Below are 19,138 nucleotides of genomic sequence, written 5' to 3'. Positions count from 1 at the left end.
TGGGGACCAGCACTCACAGATCCATGGCTGCGGGCGTCAAGAGGTGAGTGGACCCGACGGCACGTGGCCATGGAGGCTACAGTATCCCCCCTCTTACACCCACTCTTCTTGGGACTAGCGAGAGAGAGAGGAACTTCTTAACGAGAGCAGGGGCATCGAAGTTCTCCACCGACTCCCAGGACCTCCCCTCAGGATCAAACCCACTCCAGTCCACCAAATAGAAAGTCCTTCCCCCTACCCTCTTGCAGTCCAGGATCTCCCTGACCTCGAACACATCAGAAGAACCGCCGGGAGCAGTTGTGGAACAGGAAGTCTTGCTGTAGCGGTTCAGGACCACTGGTTTCAGGAGGGACACATGAAAGGAGTTGGGGATTCTGAGGGTAGGAGGCAGCCTCAGTTTATAGGACACAGGGTTAATCTGTTGCAGAATCTCAAAAGGACCGAGGAACCTGGGAGCAAACTTGTATGAAGGCACCTTCAAACTAATGTTCCGAGAGGACAGCCAGACTTTGGTACCTGGAAGATACCACGGCGGCTCTCTTCTTCTTGTATCCTCTTTTCGCTTCATGCGATCGACAGCCTGCAAAATAGAGGACTGGGTCTGTTGCCAGATTTGCAGGAGATCCTTAAATGCAGACTCAGCAGCAGGTACCTGAGAAGTAGTAGACACTGGAAGAGGGACTCTAGGATGTTGACCGTAGACAATGTAAAACAGAGTGGAAGTGGTGGACTCGCTTGTGTGGTTGTTGTACGAGAACTCGGCCCATGGAAGAAACTGTACCCAGTTATCATGGTGTAAGGAGATGAAGTGACGGGAGATAATTCTCCATGATCTGGTTGATCCTCTCGACTTGCCCATTGCCTGGGGATGATAGGCTGAGGAAAATTCCAATCTCACATGCAGGAGTTTACAGAGAGCCAGAACTTTGAGGTAAACTGAACCCCCCGATCAGACACAACAGCCATGCAAGTGGAAGATGTGCTGAATGAAGAGACTCGCCAGTCGGGGAGCAGAAGGTAGGCCGGTCAGCGGGATAAAATATGCCATCTTAGAGAAACGGTCCACCACCACCCAGACAGTGTTGCATCCTGCTGAGGGTGGAAGGTCAGTGACAAAGTCCATTGCAATGTGCTGCCAGGGGGCATTTGGCACAGGCAGCGGTTGAAGGAGGCCGGCAGGCTTGGAGTGAGTAACCTTGTTAGAAGCACACACCGTGCAAGAAGAGACAAAGTCCACAACATCCTTGGGCAGCGTGGGCCACCAGAAGTGACGAGCAATCAGGTCTCGGGTCTTACGAACACCAGGGTGCCCAGACAGTTTAGAACTGTGTCCCCATCTGAGCATTCTTCTCCTGTTTGCTGATCGAACAAAAGTCCTCCCCGGAGGGATGTCTCTAACCTGCAAAGGATTGGCAGTGATAATGCAGGACGGGTCTATGATAGTTTGAAGAGACTCCACCGTGTTATCTGTCTCAAATGACCTGGACAGGGCATCGGCCCTCACATTCTTGTCAGCGGGACAGTAGTGGAGCAGAAATTGGAAACGGGTGAAGAACAGCGACCACCTGGCTTGACGGGGTAGGTGAGGTTCTTGTGGTCGGTGTAGATCAGGATGGGGTGAGCTGCGCCTTCCAGCAGATGTCTCCACTCCTCCAGAGCCAATTTGATGGCCAGTAGCTCACGATCCCCAATAAAGTAATTGCGCTCTGCAGAAGAGAAAAGTCTCAAGTAGTAGCCACATACTACTGCCTTTCCTTTGGAGCTCCTCTGGAACAGAAATGCACCTGCACCAACAGAAGAGGCATCCACCTCCAGAGAAAACTGTTGAGATACGTCAGGATGATGGAGGATCGAGGCTGAAGTGAAGGCCTCTTTGAGACTAATAAATGCGGACTCTGCCTCTGGGGTCCACACCTTGGCGTTCACACCCTTCTTGGTAAGTTTGGAAATAGGAGATGTCAGTGATGAAAAGTTTGGGATAAACTGCCGGTAGAAATTTGGCGAATCCCAGGAAACGCTATATGGACCTCAGACCTTGAGGACGTGGCCACTCCAGGACAGCTCTCACTTTCTCAGGATCCATCTTGAGGCCTTGATACGATATGATGTAGCCCAGGAAGGACAGAGAACTCCTCTCAAAGACGCACTTCTCCAGCTTCGCATATAAACGATTCTCCCTTAATCGTAGTAGAACTTGACGGACATGCCTCCGATGAGTCGTTGGATCTGGGGAGAAAATCAAAATATCATCGAGATAAACAACAACACAGATATAGAGATCTCGTAAGATATCATTAACAAATTCCTGAAACACTGCAGGAGCGTTACACAGTCCGAAGGGTATCACTAGGTATTCGTAGTGCCCGTCACGGGTGTTAAATGCCGTCTTCCATTCATCACCCCGGCGAATCTGGATTAGGTTATAAGCCAACCGCAGGTCTTGCTTAGAAAATTTTTGGGCTCCTCATATGCAATCAAACAGCTCGGATATAAGTGGCAACGGGTATTTGTTCTTGACCGTGATCTGGTTGAGACCACGGTAGTCAATGCAGGGTCGAAGGGATCCGTCTTTCTTTTTAACGAAGAAGCAGCCAGCCCCGGCCGGGGAGGAAGACTTTCGTATGAAACCCCTCTCCAAATTCTCCTTGATATAGGCCGACATGAATAGAGACTCTGGCAAGGAAAGAGGATATACTCGGCCACGGGGGGAGAGAGGCATTAGGAACTAGTTCAATGGGGCAGTCATAAGTCCCATGTGGAGGCAGCGTCTCAGCCTCCCTTTTGCTGAAAACATCTGCAAACTGGGGGGGCAGTCCCGCCAATGACTGAGGGAGAGAAGGCTGGACAGGAAGAATCTGCATCAGACAACGACCGAGGCACTTGGAGCCCAATTGGAGAACCTCTCTGTAATTCTAGTCCAGGACTGGGGCATGTAGTCGAAGCCAAGGCAGGCCCAGCAGAACAGGATTGATGGCCTTGGGCAAAACAAGGAAAGAAATTATTTCAGAATGAAGGACTCCAACCTGGAGCTTCAACGGCATGGTTTTAGAAACAATGGGATCATGCAGAGGCAGTCCGTTCACTGAGGCAACAGCCGAGGATGTCTCCAGAGGAACTGTGGGCAACTGAAGTTGATCCACTAGAATCCAGCTTAGAAAGTGCTCTCTCCCGGAGAACCTCTTGGGAATGCTCCCGGATCCTCATGTCAACCCGGGTGGCAAGTAGGATAAGATCATCTAGGGTAGATGGCGAGCGGCTAGCTCGTCCTTAATCCCTGAAGACAGTCCCTGCCAGAATGTGGCCACCAAAGCCTCGTTGTTCCAGGTTAACTCAGCAGTCAGGATACGGAACTGAATGGCATACTCGCCCACGGAGAGGTCTGCCTGGTGTAGGATCAGCAGGGAAGCAGCAGCCGAAGAAACTCTCCCAGGTTCCTCAAAGATCGAGCGGAAGGTCCGTAAGAAGCACTGCAAGTCACGGGTCTCTGGTCCCACAGAGGATTAGCCCATGCCAGTGCTTTGCCAGTAAGGAGAGAGATGATGAAGGCGATCCTGACGTCATCCAAATAGAAGGACCTGGCATGTAGTCTGAAGTGGATCTGGCACGGATTCAAAAAACCCCTGCAGGTCCTCGGGTCTCCGTCATAGCGTGTAGGTAGCGGCAAGAAGCACAGGGGGTCGGCACTAGTACAGACAGGAAGTGTAGCAGGAGGAACAGCAGGAATGGGTGTGGTGAGGACTGTGGTTGGAGCAAACAGCCGATGGGTAATGGCGTTCACCAACAGGAGGAGTTGGTCTTGCCGTGACTGGAGGTCTTGCGTCTCGGCCAGCACGGCTTGTGTCGTCAAGGTCTCAGGTTGACCAACGGGGTCCATGGCCTGAGCGTACTGTCACGGTTTGGGGGTATGTGGACCCACTAGGCCGCACCGCCATAGCAGGGAGGCAGCTGGCCAAACAACAGGGAACCCCAGAAATACAAAGTCCCGCACAAGGGTACCTGGATAGGCCAGACAGTGGCCGCAGCTCTGGCACAGATGGAGGTGGGTGCAGCAGGTAACGCCAGACGTGCCAGATGACAGCAGGTGCCGCAGGTTGCGCCAGACGTGGCGAATCAGTCAGGTTGTGGCAGAAGACACAGGACGTGGCAAACGACAGCAGGTGCAGTAGACACGACTCCAAAACGAGTAGGCACAGGAACAAGAACACCGCACGGGATACAGGAACGGGTAACAGGGCACGGGGTAACAACTGGAACGGGAAACACTAAGGGACCATTTGCAACACAGACTTGGGATAAACTAACATCGCTCAGGCAAGGATCAGACGGGCTGGGGCCCTCTTATAGTCCAGGAAATCATGTGTGTTGATGATGATGATTTCCTACATGTGCGCGCGCTGGCCCTTTAAGAGCGGGCACGAGCGTGCAGCCTACGGGACACAGCGGAAGTGAGCGCTGGCATCTCCTGGGAAGGAGATGGGGACCAGCGCTCACAAATCCATGGCTGCGGGCGTCAGGAGATTCTGAATTCCCCCGACTTGCACTTTGCCAGTAATCCAGCTCCAGATACACAGACCAAAGAAGATTTAAAAGACAAAAAGCAGGGTGGGAACTGTGGGGTTAACACCTTATTTGGGAGTCCTGTGTTTATTACTATAAATGCGTGCAGGCAGATATTGATGTATGAGCTGCTGTAGCTGTCAATTTAGTTGCACCCGGTTGCTAGCATTGTTAAGGGGTCCCAAAAAGCACCTATGCTACTTATGCCCTAGTCTGGTATCCATCTTTCTTTTGCCGAAGTTCGGAGGAATAATTATACTGTGTTGAATAGGTTTTCATATCAATGGACAGCTTACAGATTTCAATAGAATGCCTTCAACAGCTTGGCTCAGTGGACCTAGCCAACAGAAACCAAATGATACCTCAAAATAGAAAAAATCTACGCTAAATGTATGTTTTTGTTTCGTCCTCTTCTTTCAAGCGGTTTATAAGTTATATATTTTCCTTTCCTCACTGGTTTCCAAAACAAACATCCACTAATGGCTAGCATTATAGCTCTAGACTCCTGAAGGCAAATCTTCCTAGTTGTGCAATGGAGACAACCCGTAACAGGAACACTTTTCAATCGGAAGTCTGTATACAATTTCAAAAGGAACTGTAGTGGTGGCCATTAATGGATGTCACTTTGACAGAAAAGAAGAAACAATGGTGGCCATTAATGGTTGTCACTTTTGAATGACAGAAAAGAAACATGGAACGAAGAAGTGGTTACATGACATTCCTAAAAAACAACAATTTCAAAAAAAATATTTAAAACGACTGAACATATGGAGCACATAGGCCAATAGTGTAGACTAGTAAAAAGTAAAATACATTATTGTGAATGACGGCCAACTTACTTGTAGATCTTTAATATTTGGGAAAGGAATTCCTACAGTTATAACAGCACGGGCATTGTCATCAGAAAAGTCTAGTCCTTCACTGACTTTACCTCTACAAACTGCAATCATGAGGGCACCATCTGCAAATAGGAGCAAAGATGTATAAAGTAAGACTCGGCTTCGTTCAGGCGGCTGTTTTTATTTTCTTAGTTTGTGTCCATAAATGTCCCAGTCAGAAGGGATTTGCATTCGCATTACAGCCATCTGAATTAGGCCTTATGCAGAGTCCACATACAGACTTCTTGGAGCATCACAGATGACGCTGTATTTATTCCTATGGACTGCAGCTGCTGTGTAACCGCACTATAGTCTTGTCCTAATATTTTTTGTACGTAAACACACATACCATCCATTCACATACGAGCAATTTTTATGTGCCACACTTACCCTTCACTCCCTTAAACCGTATTGCATCATAATACATCTGCAGTAATTTATCAAAGTCAGTTTTATCTCCTCCTTGCGGCTCTTTAATGACGGTCTTGATCTGTTCTAAGCTCTCCCATAAGCCAGTGTGCATCCACCTGTCCTTTAATTTTTCCAGCATCTGAAAAGCAAGAATATTCACGTCATATTTATTTAATTTGAATCAATGTCTAGTTTGGGACTATTTTGGAACTTAACATGGGGATGTACAGTAACTTTGCACTGAAAACGTGAAACAAAGGGTAGAGCACTTGCATTAAAAATGGTGTTTAGGCTGAATGCCATATTGAGGTTTTACTTTTTTAAATGTCTGGTGGAAAGAGTTATGTATTTTCTGAATGGATAGCTTCTGTATTGGACGTATAACAAGCAGTCAAGTATGCTACCTACAACACACAGCACTGCAGATAATGCTATAAAATGTCAATCATTATTAGCATTCAATCCATTAAATATACATATAAAACCAGGAGAGAGAAAAATAAATAAAATAAAAGATATGGACCGATGCACGAGAAAGCACAACACAATAATGGTAATAGGAGGGTAATCAGTTTTAATTTATCCATAACGGTGTCCGATACCCAATATGCAATAATAAATTTGGGTAAATAGATTCTAGCAGTCTCAACACGTTTCATACACTAATGAGGTTATAATAAATATACATCCTTCCAAGACATCATATCTCTATGTCTGCACGTATATATATATATTTTTTATTAATGTTTAGGTGCGTGCACCCAGTGGTTGCTCCAAACCTACACAGTTCGTGCTCATCTTGGTGTTTCGATCCCCTTCATAATGGTGTCTATCCCCCACTCCCCTTCCTCATGTAATACTAGTCAGATCTAAAATTGTTGACAGGTACCATTTGCTATAGTCGTTCGATTTCGCCCTGCCGCTCCATGTATGCATCTGACGTCAGATACATGTAAATCAAGTAGTTGAATACCACACATAATTTTGCATGGACCAAGCAGACAAACCAATGTAGTCCTTCCTGCATCTCATCAGGGATCATCATGTTCAGACTTAAAGGGGTTGTCCATTTTTTTTAAATGAACTTATTTATACAATTGGAAATCATACAGATTTCTAATATACATGTATCTTCTGGCATATCAGGTTTCCTTGTTGGTTGGAGGACATTGTAGCATTTTCCTGTGGAGCAATGGATACATTTTAAGGTTCTTTTAACAACTGGTGAACATTACTTGGTCTCTTGCCAAAGTACACTTTGAAGTTGCTGACTCTCCTCATTCTCTGCAGCTTTTGAAGAATTCTTTGTGGCACTTTCCTCCTGTTTTCTTTCCCAATTTACAGCTATATACTGGTTTAGTAAATCTGCTTTTTTTCTCAAAATTATTAAGGCCTCATGCACACAACCGTGCAGTAAATACTGCATGGATGAGCCGCAGAGTGTCAGCCGCATTTGCGGACACTGCTCACAGTAATAAGTACAGGAGCACGGTCCATAAATGCAAAAAATAGCACGTCCTATTTTGTGTGGCTCATTTCTACGGTCTGGACACACACACCCGTAAATATACAGGAAAAGTTTCCGTCACCAATAGAAATGAATGTGTCAGTAATTTAACCGCAATTACAGATTCGTAATTGCGGATAAGAACTATGGTCGTGTGCATGAGGCCTAACTGTGTGTGTGTTTGTGTGTATCTAAACAGAAAGGATTCAAACGTTTTTCCTTTTAGTAACCAACCGTTTGGGATTTTAGTGCGAAGGATGTTCCCACCAGAGGCACTCATTTGGTTTCCGGTCCAAGGTTTCAGTTTTTTTTGCGGAAACAATAGCGTAGTCGACTATCCTACTGTTTCCATGAAAAAATTGGAAACTTTATGGAACGGAAGACATACTGAAACGGAATCATTACCATTGAAATCAATGGTAATGCAAACGGTAGCTATGGTTTCAGTTTGGCTTTCCGTTCATCATTTCCTCCGACGGAAAGGCCGAACGGAACCGATGACTGGAAGCCCAACGCTGATGTGAACACACCCTAACATTCTTCTCTCTGTCTCCACTGTGTGTGTTTTTTTTAAATGTACCTTTATTAACAACATCTCATAGAAACAAGCAGTAATTTTATAATTCATCAATAGACAGTTAAGTAGACACACAGTGAAGTAGTTCTTTATCATTAGTCCACCATTAGTCCTATTCACATAGCCCATGATGTGTCCTCTATGTTACCTAACACATTGTGTCTGTTTCCGTGTGTGTGTGTGTGTGTGTGTGTGTGTGTGTGTGTGTGTGTGTGTGTGTTGGTTGGTTGGTCACATGACTGGTGCCATGTTTAGTCATATTCATGGTCAGACGTGGCGGTTTTGTTGCAGATTTTCATGTGCGGATTCTGGTGGTTATTTTTGCAAGTGGCAACAGGTAGCTCAGCCATATTAGTTGTGCTTTCAAATTAGCTTCACAGAAATGGACTATTATTCATTAAATGTATTACAATATTATAATCAAGTTTTACCATGCGTTATTAAGAAGCAAATTCAAATGACAACCACTATAGCTGCATTTCCGGTAGATCATAAAAATACCAATATCTCGGTAATTAAAACAATTACCAAACTGTGGCTATTGTTGTAAGTCACAATGTACTAATATATGGTCATTTATACCTTTTGAGTGGAAATACACTTTATATTACGCAATTCTGTCTATCTGTTGCCACTAATAGAGAGAGTTTACTACATATTATTTTTAATGTATAAATCACCTTCAGTAAGCTCCCTCTAGTGGTGGCTATAGGAAGCTTGAATTTTATTATATAACTTCACACAGGTGGTTTGAAGATCTGTATTAGAAAAAGAAAACTCTGATCCCTATAAAGATATATCAAAAGAGGAGTCCAAATTGTTGTCCTATTTAGATTAAGAGTAAAATAAAAGGGGGAAAATTCACTTTAAAACATGGACTGTATGAGACACTGAGAATGTTTTTTTGGTGGATCTGAAGGTTCAGCACTAGAACCAAACTGATAAGTCAGAAATGTTGGACCAAGGTGATAGATCTTGCAGGAAACAAAGGGTCCTTTTACACCAGTAGATATATGCCGGTACTTCGATTATGTAGCACATAGATGATGTAGAACGCCGATCGGCGCTTGTATAGCTCTATTTACCTGGAACAATCATTGAACTGTAGATTGTTCGTCCCCATAAAAGTTTGCATAAATATCGGCATCACATCCCCTGTTTACATAGGGAGATGTGCGGTCCGACAACGATGATTTCTTAGGACATTAAATGAGACACATGAACATTTGCTCATTTGTCGGCTGATTGTAGGGCCCTTTTTATCCAGGCCGAAGGTCAGGAATGAGCTTTCCGTTCCCCCGATGACTGGCCCATGTTATTAATGCTTATTCTGATTAACTTGCTGCAGCAAGCTCTTTTACATCATTGAGAAAACCTTTAGTATTTCATGCTTATTTTACTTACAAAAGAAAGTAGAGGAACTGGACAATCAAATGGTGGCAAATACTTTTAACCATGATAAAAACATGAACACCATTATGGTACGTCATAGATATAGAAGGCAATTGTTTACGAAATACCCTGGTGCCTCTAGTGCACAACCCGTGGGCCATGCAGTTGCTAGTTGTAGCCAACGCCCTGTGGGACAGAAACACAGCTGATCGCCTGCTTGTACGATCGGCTGTGTTTCTGTATAAAAATCGCTGGGGCCAGCCTCTGCAGGGCTGCAATGAGCATTTTCCTCTGCAGTGAAGCGACAGGGGAAGTGCTCATTGGTTACTGATTTATTACATGGGAAGAGGGATGGCTGCAGGGGAAGGATTTAAAATACATTCTATTATGTGTTCTGGCCCTCCCATTAGTAATAGTGCCAGCAGTGTCCCCCATTATTTTTTATGAAAATAGAGTGATCCTCTTGGCACCACACCGTACATTTACGCCACTGAAAGCCTGCTATTCAGGATCAGCGCCACAAATGTATGGCATAGTGATGAAGTGAACAGAAAAGCGTCGATTGACAGCCGGCCTACCACGGAAACAGCGGAGATCAGAGATAACCAAGATCTTGGCCGTTTAACCACTTAGATGACATACCACTGCCAATATTGACGGCGGAATTTAAGTAATTAAGTGATTCACCCATCACCAACCTCCGCCAGTAGACGATGTAAAAAATATGTATAAAAGTTATAACGCCAATCTATGTGTACCCCAAATTGGTGCGCTTAAATAATATAATATGACTGCACTAATTCGCACTTTAAGCAGCATAAGTTTATTTGCAGCCCCTTGAAGTAGAACAATATGAGAAAATTTGTCCTCAGACCAGAAAAAGGTTGTGCACCCTTGACCCGATATGTATATAAAAAGTGAAGTAAATTTTAGATTGAAGTCTTTTTAGGGTTCCAATCATAAGAACAAAGAAGAATATATTGGTAAGTTTCCCAACAGTCGCGGTCTCTTATCGACCATCAGTAAACAGTGGCTTATAGCTCTGTGTTTAACATTACAGAGTGTGTGTGTCTGGAAATTATATTATTGAGAGCATGCTCACTTAGTTACCGGTGAAACAGTTATAACAATAATAATTTCAGAGATTTTATGCTTGCAAAGAGACTACAAAATTAGCACTCCAATGACATAGTGATATGCAATGTCGCTAAGCTAGAGAGCTGTGAAACAAATGAACCATTCAGATTTCTTACCTAGGGATGGTAAAATGATTTACCGATAAAACTTAATTCCCAGAACATTGTATTTAGCTTCTACATCTTAGAACCTACTGGGCATTTCATCAAATGTGAAAGAATATTTGAAGCTACTTTACTGCTACTTAGTAGAAATATGAAGAAAAACATCTATTACATTCTTAGTAAAATCGCAGTATCAACACTGCTGGTAGTAAAAAAAAGTGAGCGTCTCAGTGGAAAATCATTGATCTAAAAGCCTTTTGCCATGCAAGCTTCTTCATGTTGCTGCTTATATTTTCTTCTTGGATAAGCATTGCTCAAAGTGCTTTTTGACTGTGATAAAAAGAGGGTTGAAGGGTCAAATAGAAGTTCAAACTGCATTGCAAATAAAAACTAAACTGCTTTTCAAAAATGTACTTTGATCAGACTGAAAACATGCCCTAAAATTAGTGCATCCCAATAATACAGTCTAAGTCAACGTTGTAGATTCTAAGGCGGTGTTCACATCAGCGTTGCTTTTCCGTTCATGGGTTCCGTTGCAGGTTTCCGTCGGATGAAACCAGGAAAGGAAAGCCAAACTGAAACGAAAGCTTACGTTTGCATTACCGTTGATTTGAATGGTAATGCTTCCGCTTGCCTTGGTTTACGTTCCGTAAAGTTTCTGTTTTAGTCGCTGAAACAATAGCGCAGGGCTTAATAGGAGATTAAGAAAGGCAATCTTGGGGGCCTTCACTACTTCATTAGGTCCCTGGGCTGCCATAACAACCATTGACACCCCCTGATCGCATTGCGGTGGGGGGGGGCAGATGAGCTGTCGGAGCACCCCCCTCTTAACGTATTAGATGCTGCAATCGTGATTGATCGCAGCATCTAAGGGGTTAAACTGCCAGGAACAGCTATCTGCTTCCAGCATGGACATCCGGTGCCCGGAGGCAGCCAGAACAGCTGATCAGTGCGGGGTCCGGCTGTCGGACCCCGACCTATCATGTACTGATGACCCATCCTTTGTATAGGTCATCAGTTGTCCTTGTGTGGGCAACCCCTTTAAGCATTACACAGTGCCCATTCAAATTAATGGGTTGACCGGACAGGACAGGTACTCCAGAGCGCTAGACGATATCTGTAACAGCTCTCCTCTCTGGCAAAGAGATGAGGATCCTGAATAGAGGAGTCTCCTATATTAATGCAGAATTCCCTAATAGGGTATGTGAAAAACCTCTTCCTGCCAATTCCAGTTTTTGTTTTTTCTCTTCTGTCTTTTCTTCCCTGTTTTCCAATAGCCTTTTCTGTTTAATTTTTCTGTCGACATAGCTCTAGGAGTGTTTTTTTTTTTTTTGTGGGACAAATTGTAGTTTTTCATTTGCCATATAATGTACTGAGGAACTTTAAATAATTATTTTGTGGGGTGGAATGGAAAAAAACTATAATACCTTCATTATTTTGTGAGTTTAGTTTTTACAGTGTTCACTTTGCAGTACAAATGACATGTTAACTTTAGTCTGCGGGTTAATATGATTACGGCGATACCAAATTTATATGTTTTTTTTATGGTTTACTACTTTTATGGTTTTTTATGGTTTACTACTTTTAGTATGGTTTACTACTATTTGTTAATAAAACATTGTTTTATGTCACCATCTAGACCCATAACTTTTATTAATTTTTCTGTCATTAATGCTGTGTGCAGGCTTGATTTTTGCGAGACGAGCTGTAATTTTTATTATAACTATTTTGGGGGAACATACGATTTTTTGATCACTATTCCATTTGGGATGCGAGGTGACACAAAAGAAAATGCAATTCCGGCTATTTTTTTAAACAGCGTTCAGTACATTATAAATAATGTATTTTGTAATAGTTTGGATCGTTACGAATGCGGAAACACCCATTATGTTAAATCTTTTATGGTTTAGATTATTTTAGCGAAAAAGGGGGGTTTCTTTGAATTAAAATTTTTTTTTCTGTATTCTTAAAGGGTAACTAAACGTTTGACAAACTTGTGACATGTCAAAAGTTCTGATTGGCGGGGATTCGAGTACTCCGATCCCCACCAATCACTAAAACGAAGCGGAAGAAGCGCTCGTGTGAGCGCTCAACCGCTTAGTTTCTGTTCGGCTTGGCCATGCAATCCTTAGATCGTTTGCACAATACACTGTAATATTTATGTATTGCACTGTATTGTGCATTTTCGCAGGGCTTAATAGGAAGACCAACATGGCAGACCTCAGAGACCTTATCAGCTGCTCTCACAACCCATCGGCACCTACTGATCGCGTCGCACCGATCGGGTGACGGAGTCAAATGGCTTAGATGCCGGGGTGACTATTCATTAAACAGCCGGGATTATTATCGATCCCGGCCGTTCGAAGGAGACGTAATCTGTAATATACAGCTGACACTTGCTCTGAATGGAACGGGTTTAGTTTGCGAGCCTGTACATCAAATGTCAGGAAGGGGGTTAGGCAGCAACTCTCACACCTACCACTCAGGGCTTGGGTGGCTGTGTAGCATTAGGACTGCACACAAATGTTTTTTAAATGTGCCAGTCAGACGATCATACGTAGCAGACATTGCTGGTCAGCAGCCTATAAAATCAGATGTGCTGACCAGAAGTTTAAGAAATGACACACACATTGAAACCTGGGCATCAACAGGCACCCACATGTATTCAGCAAAAATAAAAATAGCATGAGGTATTATTTAATATATCAGTCGAAATATGCAAGCTCAAAACACCTGTTCAAGGATCCTCATTGGAAGTAGGGATGTCACGATACCAGAATTTGGACTTCGATACAGATACTTTGTTTAGTATTGCGATTTCGATACCAAAACGATACTTTGCCAACAGTAATAAAAAAAAAAAAAGTTCTTCCATTTTCTGATGTGAGGCGCGAGGTGTGACGAATTTTGAACGTGCCAGACATTAATAGTAATTAACCCCATCATGTTTCCCAGTTAATAATAATAATAATAATAATCTTTATTTATATAGCGCCAACATATTACGCAGCACTTTACAATTTAGAGGGAACATGAAACAAACAATATCAGACATTACATAGTGACAAAGTTCATTTACAATTCAAACCTGGGGAGTAAGGACCCTGCTCGCAAGAGCTTACAATCTATGAGGACATAAGGGAGACACAAAGTGTAATAGTGTTTGTTCTGTACAATGGTCCGGCCATTTATAGTAAGGGCAGTTTCTGTGGAGTGTAGAGTGCGGAAACCAGATTGTAAGAGGTCAAGAATGGAGTTAGCAGAGAGATAGCGGATAAGGCGAGAGTAGACCAAGCGTTCCAGGAGTTTGGAGATGAAGGGCAGATTAGAGACTGGTCGGTAGTTGGCAGCGCTGGATGGGTCAAGAGTTGGTTTTTTCAATAATGGGTTTATAATGGCATGTTTAAAAGCGGAGGGAAAGATACCAGAGGAAAGAGAGGTTAAATATTTTAGTCAGGTGACTAGTGACAGCTGGGGAGAGGGACTGGAGGAGGTGTGAGGGGACAGGATCACTAGGGCAGGTAGTAGGACGAGAAGAAGAGAGGAGCCTCGAGACTTCTTCTTCAGTTATTGGGTCAAATGCTGAGAGTGAAGAAGAGGGAGTGCGGGGGGGAAGGGGATCGATGTTACTAGGGGACTGGGAGATAATATCATGCCGGATGTTGTCAATTTTAACTTTAAAATAATTGCCCAGGTCTTCAGCACTGAGATCTGTGATTGGCGTCTGAACTTTAGGACTAAGGAGGGAGTGAAAAGTATCAAAGAGGCGTTTTGGATTATTAGATAGTGTGGAGATGAGAGAAGTGAAATAGACTTGTTTGGCGCGGTGAAGGGCAGAGTTGTAAGTTTTGAGCATAAATTTGTAATGGAGGAAATCTGCATCCAAATGCGATTTTCTCCACAGTCGTTCGGCACATCTCAAGCACCGCTGAAGAAAGCGGGATTGAGGCGTGTGCCAGGGTTGTCGTCGTCTTTGTCGGGTGGTTCGGAGTGTAGTGGGGGCTGCTTCATCCAATGCATTTTTGAGAGTGTTATTATAAAGTTTGGCAGCCAGATTGGGACAGGAGAGGGAAGAGATAGGGGTCAATGAGGACTGTAGACTGTCTATGGGTTAATATGTGTAAGGTACATGATGTGGTTAATTACAATAATGTGAGGCACATGGAGGTTAAATTCATCACACCTCGTTCCCCACAATAAGTGAAAGAAAGCAGTTTTTATTTTATTTCTTACAACGTACACATCATAAATGATGCAAAAAAAATGTTGTGAAGGTTAATACGAACGCGCCAATACTGAATATGTATATTTTATGTATTAAGACTTATTTTAATGTTAATTGTAAAAAAGGTGTATGTGTATTGTTTTAATTGAACATTAATTTATGTTTTTACTTTATTTTTTAATCTTTCATGTACTGGCATATATCTATATTACAGTAAATTAGCCTGTGCACTGATAGTACACAGGTAGCTGTTAGAACATACCTAAGTATGCCCTAACAACAGGAAATATGGTAGGACAGCCCTGGGGTCCTTCAATGGCCATATATGGTATGTCCCTAAATGCGTCACAGGGATTCCTGTGATGCGATCCAAGGGGCATCCCCCCCTTCTCACTTCCCCTCGAATGCTGCAGTCAACTTTGATCGCAGCATTCAGGGGAATAACGGTGGAGATGAGGTTTCTCTGATCTACGCCGTTATAGAGCGGGGCTGCGGCTGTGTAATACATCCATTGCCCCGCTCCTGACAGTAAGTGCGCGTGCGGTCAGCATGATGTGATGCGGCCGGCGCTGCACTAATAAGCGGCTGCGCACTTGTCAGAACTCGGGCAATGGCTGTATCACACAGCCGCAGCCCTGCTCTCATACATTCATGTATTACAATGCTAAGCTGTGTGGTCGCACAGCTAAGTATCGAAATACATGAAACGGTATTGAACCGTTTGGGGATGCACAGTATCGAAACAGTATCGAAGTTTCGATGCAACGTGCAACCCTAATTGGAAGTAGAACTATTGTGTGAAATAGTAGGAACACATTGAGGTAATTGTGCTGCAGAAGCTGCACCATTACCTCATCACAAAAACGGTCAAAAAGTCACTTACTGTGACTACCTGTGGTTTTCACGGCAATTGCAGTTATGGTACCATATGTAAAAAACACAACATTTTCCATGTGGGTTTTAGAGTCAGGTTTTTGCATATTGACGTTAATATTGAAAACCATGTAACGTCACAAAAAACAACGAATACAAAGCGCAGAGATTCGTTTTTCAAGTAACAATGTGAATGCGGTTTTATAAACAGAACACTCCTGCAGCAATTTAACAAGACCGTATAAATGTAGCTACAGAATCCATGCTAGACTGACCAAAGTCAAAATATGGATATATAACTGTAAAGGCCTCAAATATATGGATATTGAATGCGCTCTCATGAAAGGGGTTATCCTGTTTGGATTGTGCCTTCTTACTTAACCGGTTCAGGGCCAGGCTGTTTTGAGCCTTTAGGACCAGACACCGTTTAGTCAGTCATTTTTAGCTTTCATTAATTAAACTGCTATAATTTTTTTTTATTTGTTGGACTAGCTTTTCTTCCGTAGACCATGCAGGTTTCTTTTTTTCATCATTTTTATACACATCCTTTTTGCAATTTTTTAATTTTTAGGCTTAGTTTGAAAATATTAGTAAAAAAAAAAAGCTTTTTCACTTTTCAGCTAACAATATAGTTTTACCCTTAAATAGACCTTTTATTTGTGATTGTCATTGTTTACCGTAAATTTTGATATATCACATGTCTATTTTAGGGTAAATGGGTCACGGCTATCGTTATTAAAATGATTGGTGGGGGTATTTTTTTCATTGGGTGGGTTTTTTATTTAATTTATTTTACTTTTTTTTTATTCTTATGTCTTGTCCCTCAAAAGGTCAGAGGTCAAAGGTCTTTTACACTGTAACTGGGGCTGCACAGCAGTCCAGTTACAGGGGTAAATCAGTCCTCTTTCAGTGACTATTGTCACTCATTGGGCTGTGCTGAGTCTAGTTAGACCCAGCAGAAGTCTTCAACTAATGGCATCCCGGCGATCATGCACCAGTCACGTGATCACCGGGACCAATAGAGGAAGCGGCGGTGCCGCTATTCTAACCCCAGCGCTTATTGTGTGATCAGAGAAGACAGAAGCGGTGAAAACTGCTTCTATCTTCTCTCCCGGATGCCCAGCAGTTACTGACTGTTGGGCTTCCGACATTTAGCTGCCCGATTGCTCTGGCAGCCAGCTAAAGTCTGCACCGTAGATTTAATATGGCACAGGTTTTAAGGACCTTGACTGCCCGACCGTTAAAATGGTCCCCAATGATAAGCAGATTGGCCCCTTCTAGATACACTTTTCCCCTATCCACTCATATTTCCAGGGGATGTGGCTGGTGAGTTGTCATTTCCCACGCAGCCATGCTTTTCAGAATTGCTTTCTTTAGCAGCTTTTAGTCTTACAGTATATGCATGCCATGTCTGTATTACATCACAGTTTATTGATCGACTACAGGCTGCCGTAAACTGCTGGTGATATTAAAGGGAGTCTGTCAACAGAATGTCCGAGTTAAACTAGTAACCGGGTATTGTAGAGGAGACTAACCTGTTTCTAATGTTTATTTACATTTTCTGCTTACTGCCTCCTTTGTAGAGAAATCTGTTTTAACTTTATGCTAATGAGCATTTAGGTACAACGAGGGCATCTTCATTGCTCCTAAATGCTCTTACGTCGTTCCCCAATTCAACCCCCCACCCACCCTTCTTACATTGATTGACAGGTGCCAGGCAGCATAATCGGCGCGTTCATGACTGGCCACACACTATCTGCAACGCGCGCACGTCCCTGCTCTTTACTCGGCGCACGCACAGTATAATCTTTCTGCTCTCCGCTCTAATCGGCACTACTGCGCATGCGCCGAATTTCCTTCACCTTGTAGTCCATTCAAATCCATCTGTAGAGGAGAAACTCAATGCAAGTACAAGTATAAACATGTATTATTATTTATTTGACTGTATTGGGGATGATCAAAAAGTCTGATCAAAACATTTTATTAAATATATCTAATATAATCATCATGATATGACCATCACTATTCATATAAACTCCTTAAAGGGGTTGTCCACGACCGGACAACTGATGACCTATCCTTAGGATAGGTCATCAGTATATAAATTGGTGCAGGTCTGACACCCGGACCCCGCACCGTTCAGCTGCTCCGGCTGCCTGCGGACACCGGATGTTATTGCACAGTATGCAGTGTACAGAGCCGGAAGCAGATGGCTCCATACATTGCATTTTCACTTGAATAGGAGCAGTGATGCAAACTGCAGCTCGGCCTTTCCTCCGGCATGGACGTCCGATGCACAGAGGCCACCGGAGCAGCTGATTGGTGCAGGGTCAGGGTGTCGGTCCCCCACGATCATAGACTGATCAACTATCCTGTGGATAGGTCATCAGTTGTCCGGTCGTGAACAACAACTTTAACCTATAATAGGATTTAAAAAATTTCCTAACATATAGATCACAGTTACATAGGTTGAAAAAAGACACAGGTCCATCAAGTTCAACCTTTCTCAATCAATTACACGTCATTCATTTATAGATTAGTTATAACTATTAATGCCATTTGTCAGTAAGTAATAATCTAGCCCATTTTTAAATGCTGACATAGTATCTGCCATTAGTACCTCTTGAGGTAAGGCATTCCATAGTTTGACTACTCTAACTGCAAAGAATCCTTTCCCATATTGATGTCTAAAATGCCTTTTTCCCCCACATGTATTGAATGTCCCTGGTCCTTTGTAGAGTCTTTGGAAAGAACAGATTATGTGCTAGCTCTTTTATGCACCACACATACTTATACATGTTAATAAGATCACCTCTAAGGCATCTTTTTTACAAGCTAAACAGGCCTACTTTCTGTAGCGTTTCATTGTAAGGCACACCTCCCATCCCACTGAATAATCTAGTCGCCCACCTTTAAACCCTCTCCAGCGCTCCTATATCCGTTTTACAATGTGGAGCCCAAACCTGAATCCCATAATCAAGATGTAACCTTACAAGGGATTCAGAGGATTGACTTTAAAGGGGCTGTCCAGGCACGGACAACTGATGACCAATCCACAGGATAGGTCAATATATGATCATTGGGGATCCGGCACTCGGACCCCGCACCAAGCAGCTGTTCTGGATGCCTCTGGGCACCGATTGTTATGCAGGGTATGCAGTATTTGGAGCCGAAGCAGATGACTCCAACCACTGAATAGCGGCCGTGCTGCAGAACTGCACCTCTGCTCCTATTCACTTGAATAGAAGAGCTGCAGTACTGCAGCTCGGCCGCTATTCCGTGACCAGAGCCATCTGTTTCCGGCATGGATATCCGGTGCTCGGAGGGTGCTGATCGGTGCGGGGTCCGGGTGTTGGACCCACACCGATCATATACTGATGACCTATCCTGTGGATAGGTCATCAGTTGTCCGTGCCTGGACAACTCCTTTAAGTTTATACCCTAGTGGCTATTGAGATTATGGAATACCCCTTTAAA

At 43.4% G+C, this 19,138-nt stretch overlaps 1 protein-coding gene across 1 annotated transcript in view; it reads right to left on the bottom strand.

Moving 5' to 3' along the window:
- The window catches only part of BRIP1 (BRCA1 interacting DNA helicase 1), a 290,696-nt gene that overhangs the window by 56,943 nt on the left and 214,615 nt on the right, over positions 1-19,138 (bottom strand). The window contains exons 15-16 of the mRNA XM_075852992.1: positions 5,826-5,985; positions 5,397-5,518 (exon numbers count right to left, since the gene is read on the bottom strand). Coding sequence (XP_075709107.1) covers positions 5,397-5,518; positions 5,826-5,985 — 282 coding nt within the window. The remainder of the gene's footprint in view (positions 1-5,396; positions 5,519-5,825; positions 5,986-19,138) is intronic.

Source organism: Rhinoderma darwinii, chromosome 2 (genome assembly GCF_050947455.1).
Source record: "Rhinoderma darwinii isolate aRhiDar2 chromosome 2, aRhiDar2.hap1, whole genome shotgun sequence".
Classification (NCBI taxonomy): Eukaryota; Metazoa; Chordata; class Amphibia; order Anura; family Rhinodermatidae; genus Rhinoderma; species Rhinoderma darwinii.
The sequence above is the reverse complement of the archived record's forward strand: the minus strand, read 5'-3'. Positions and strand labels throughout refer to the sequence as shown.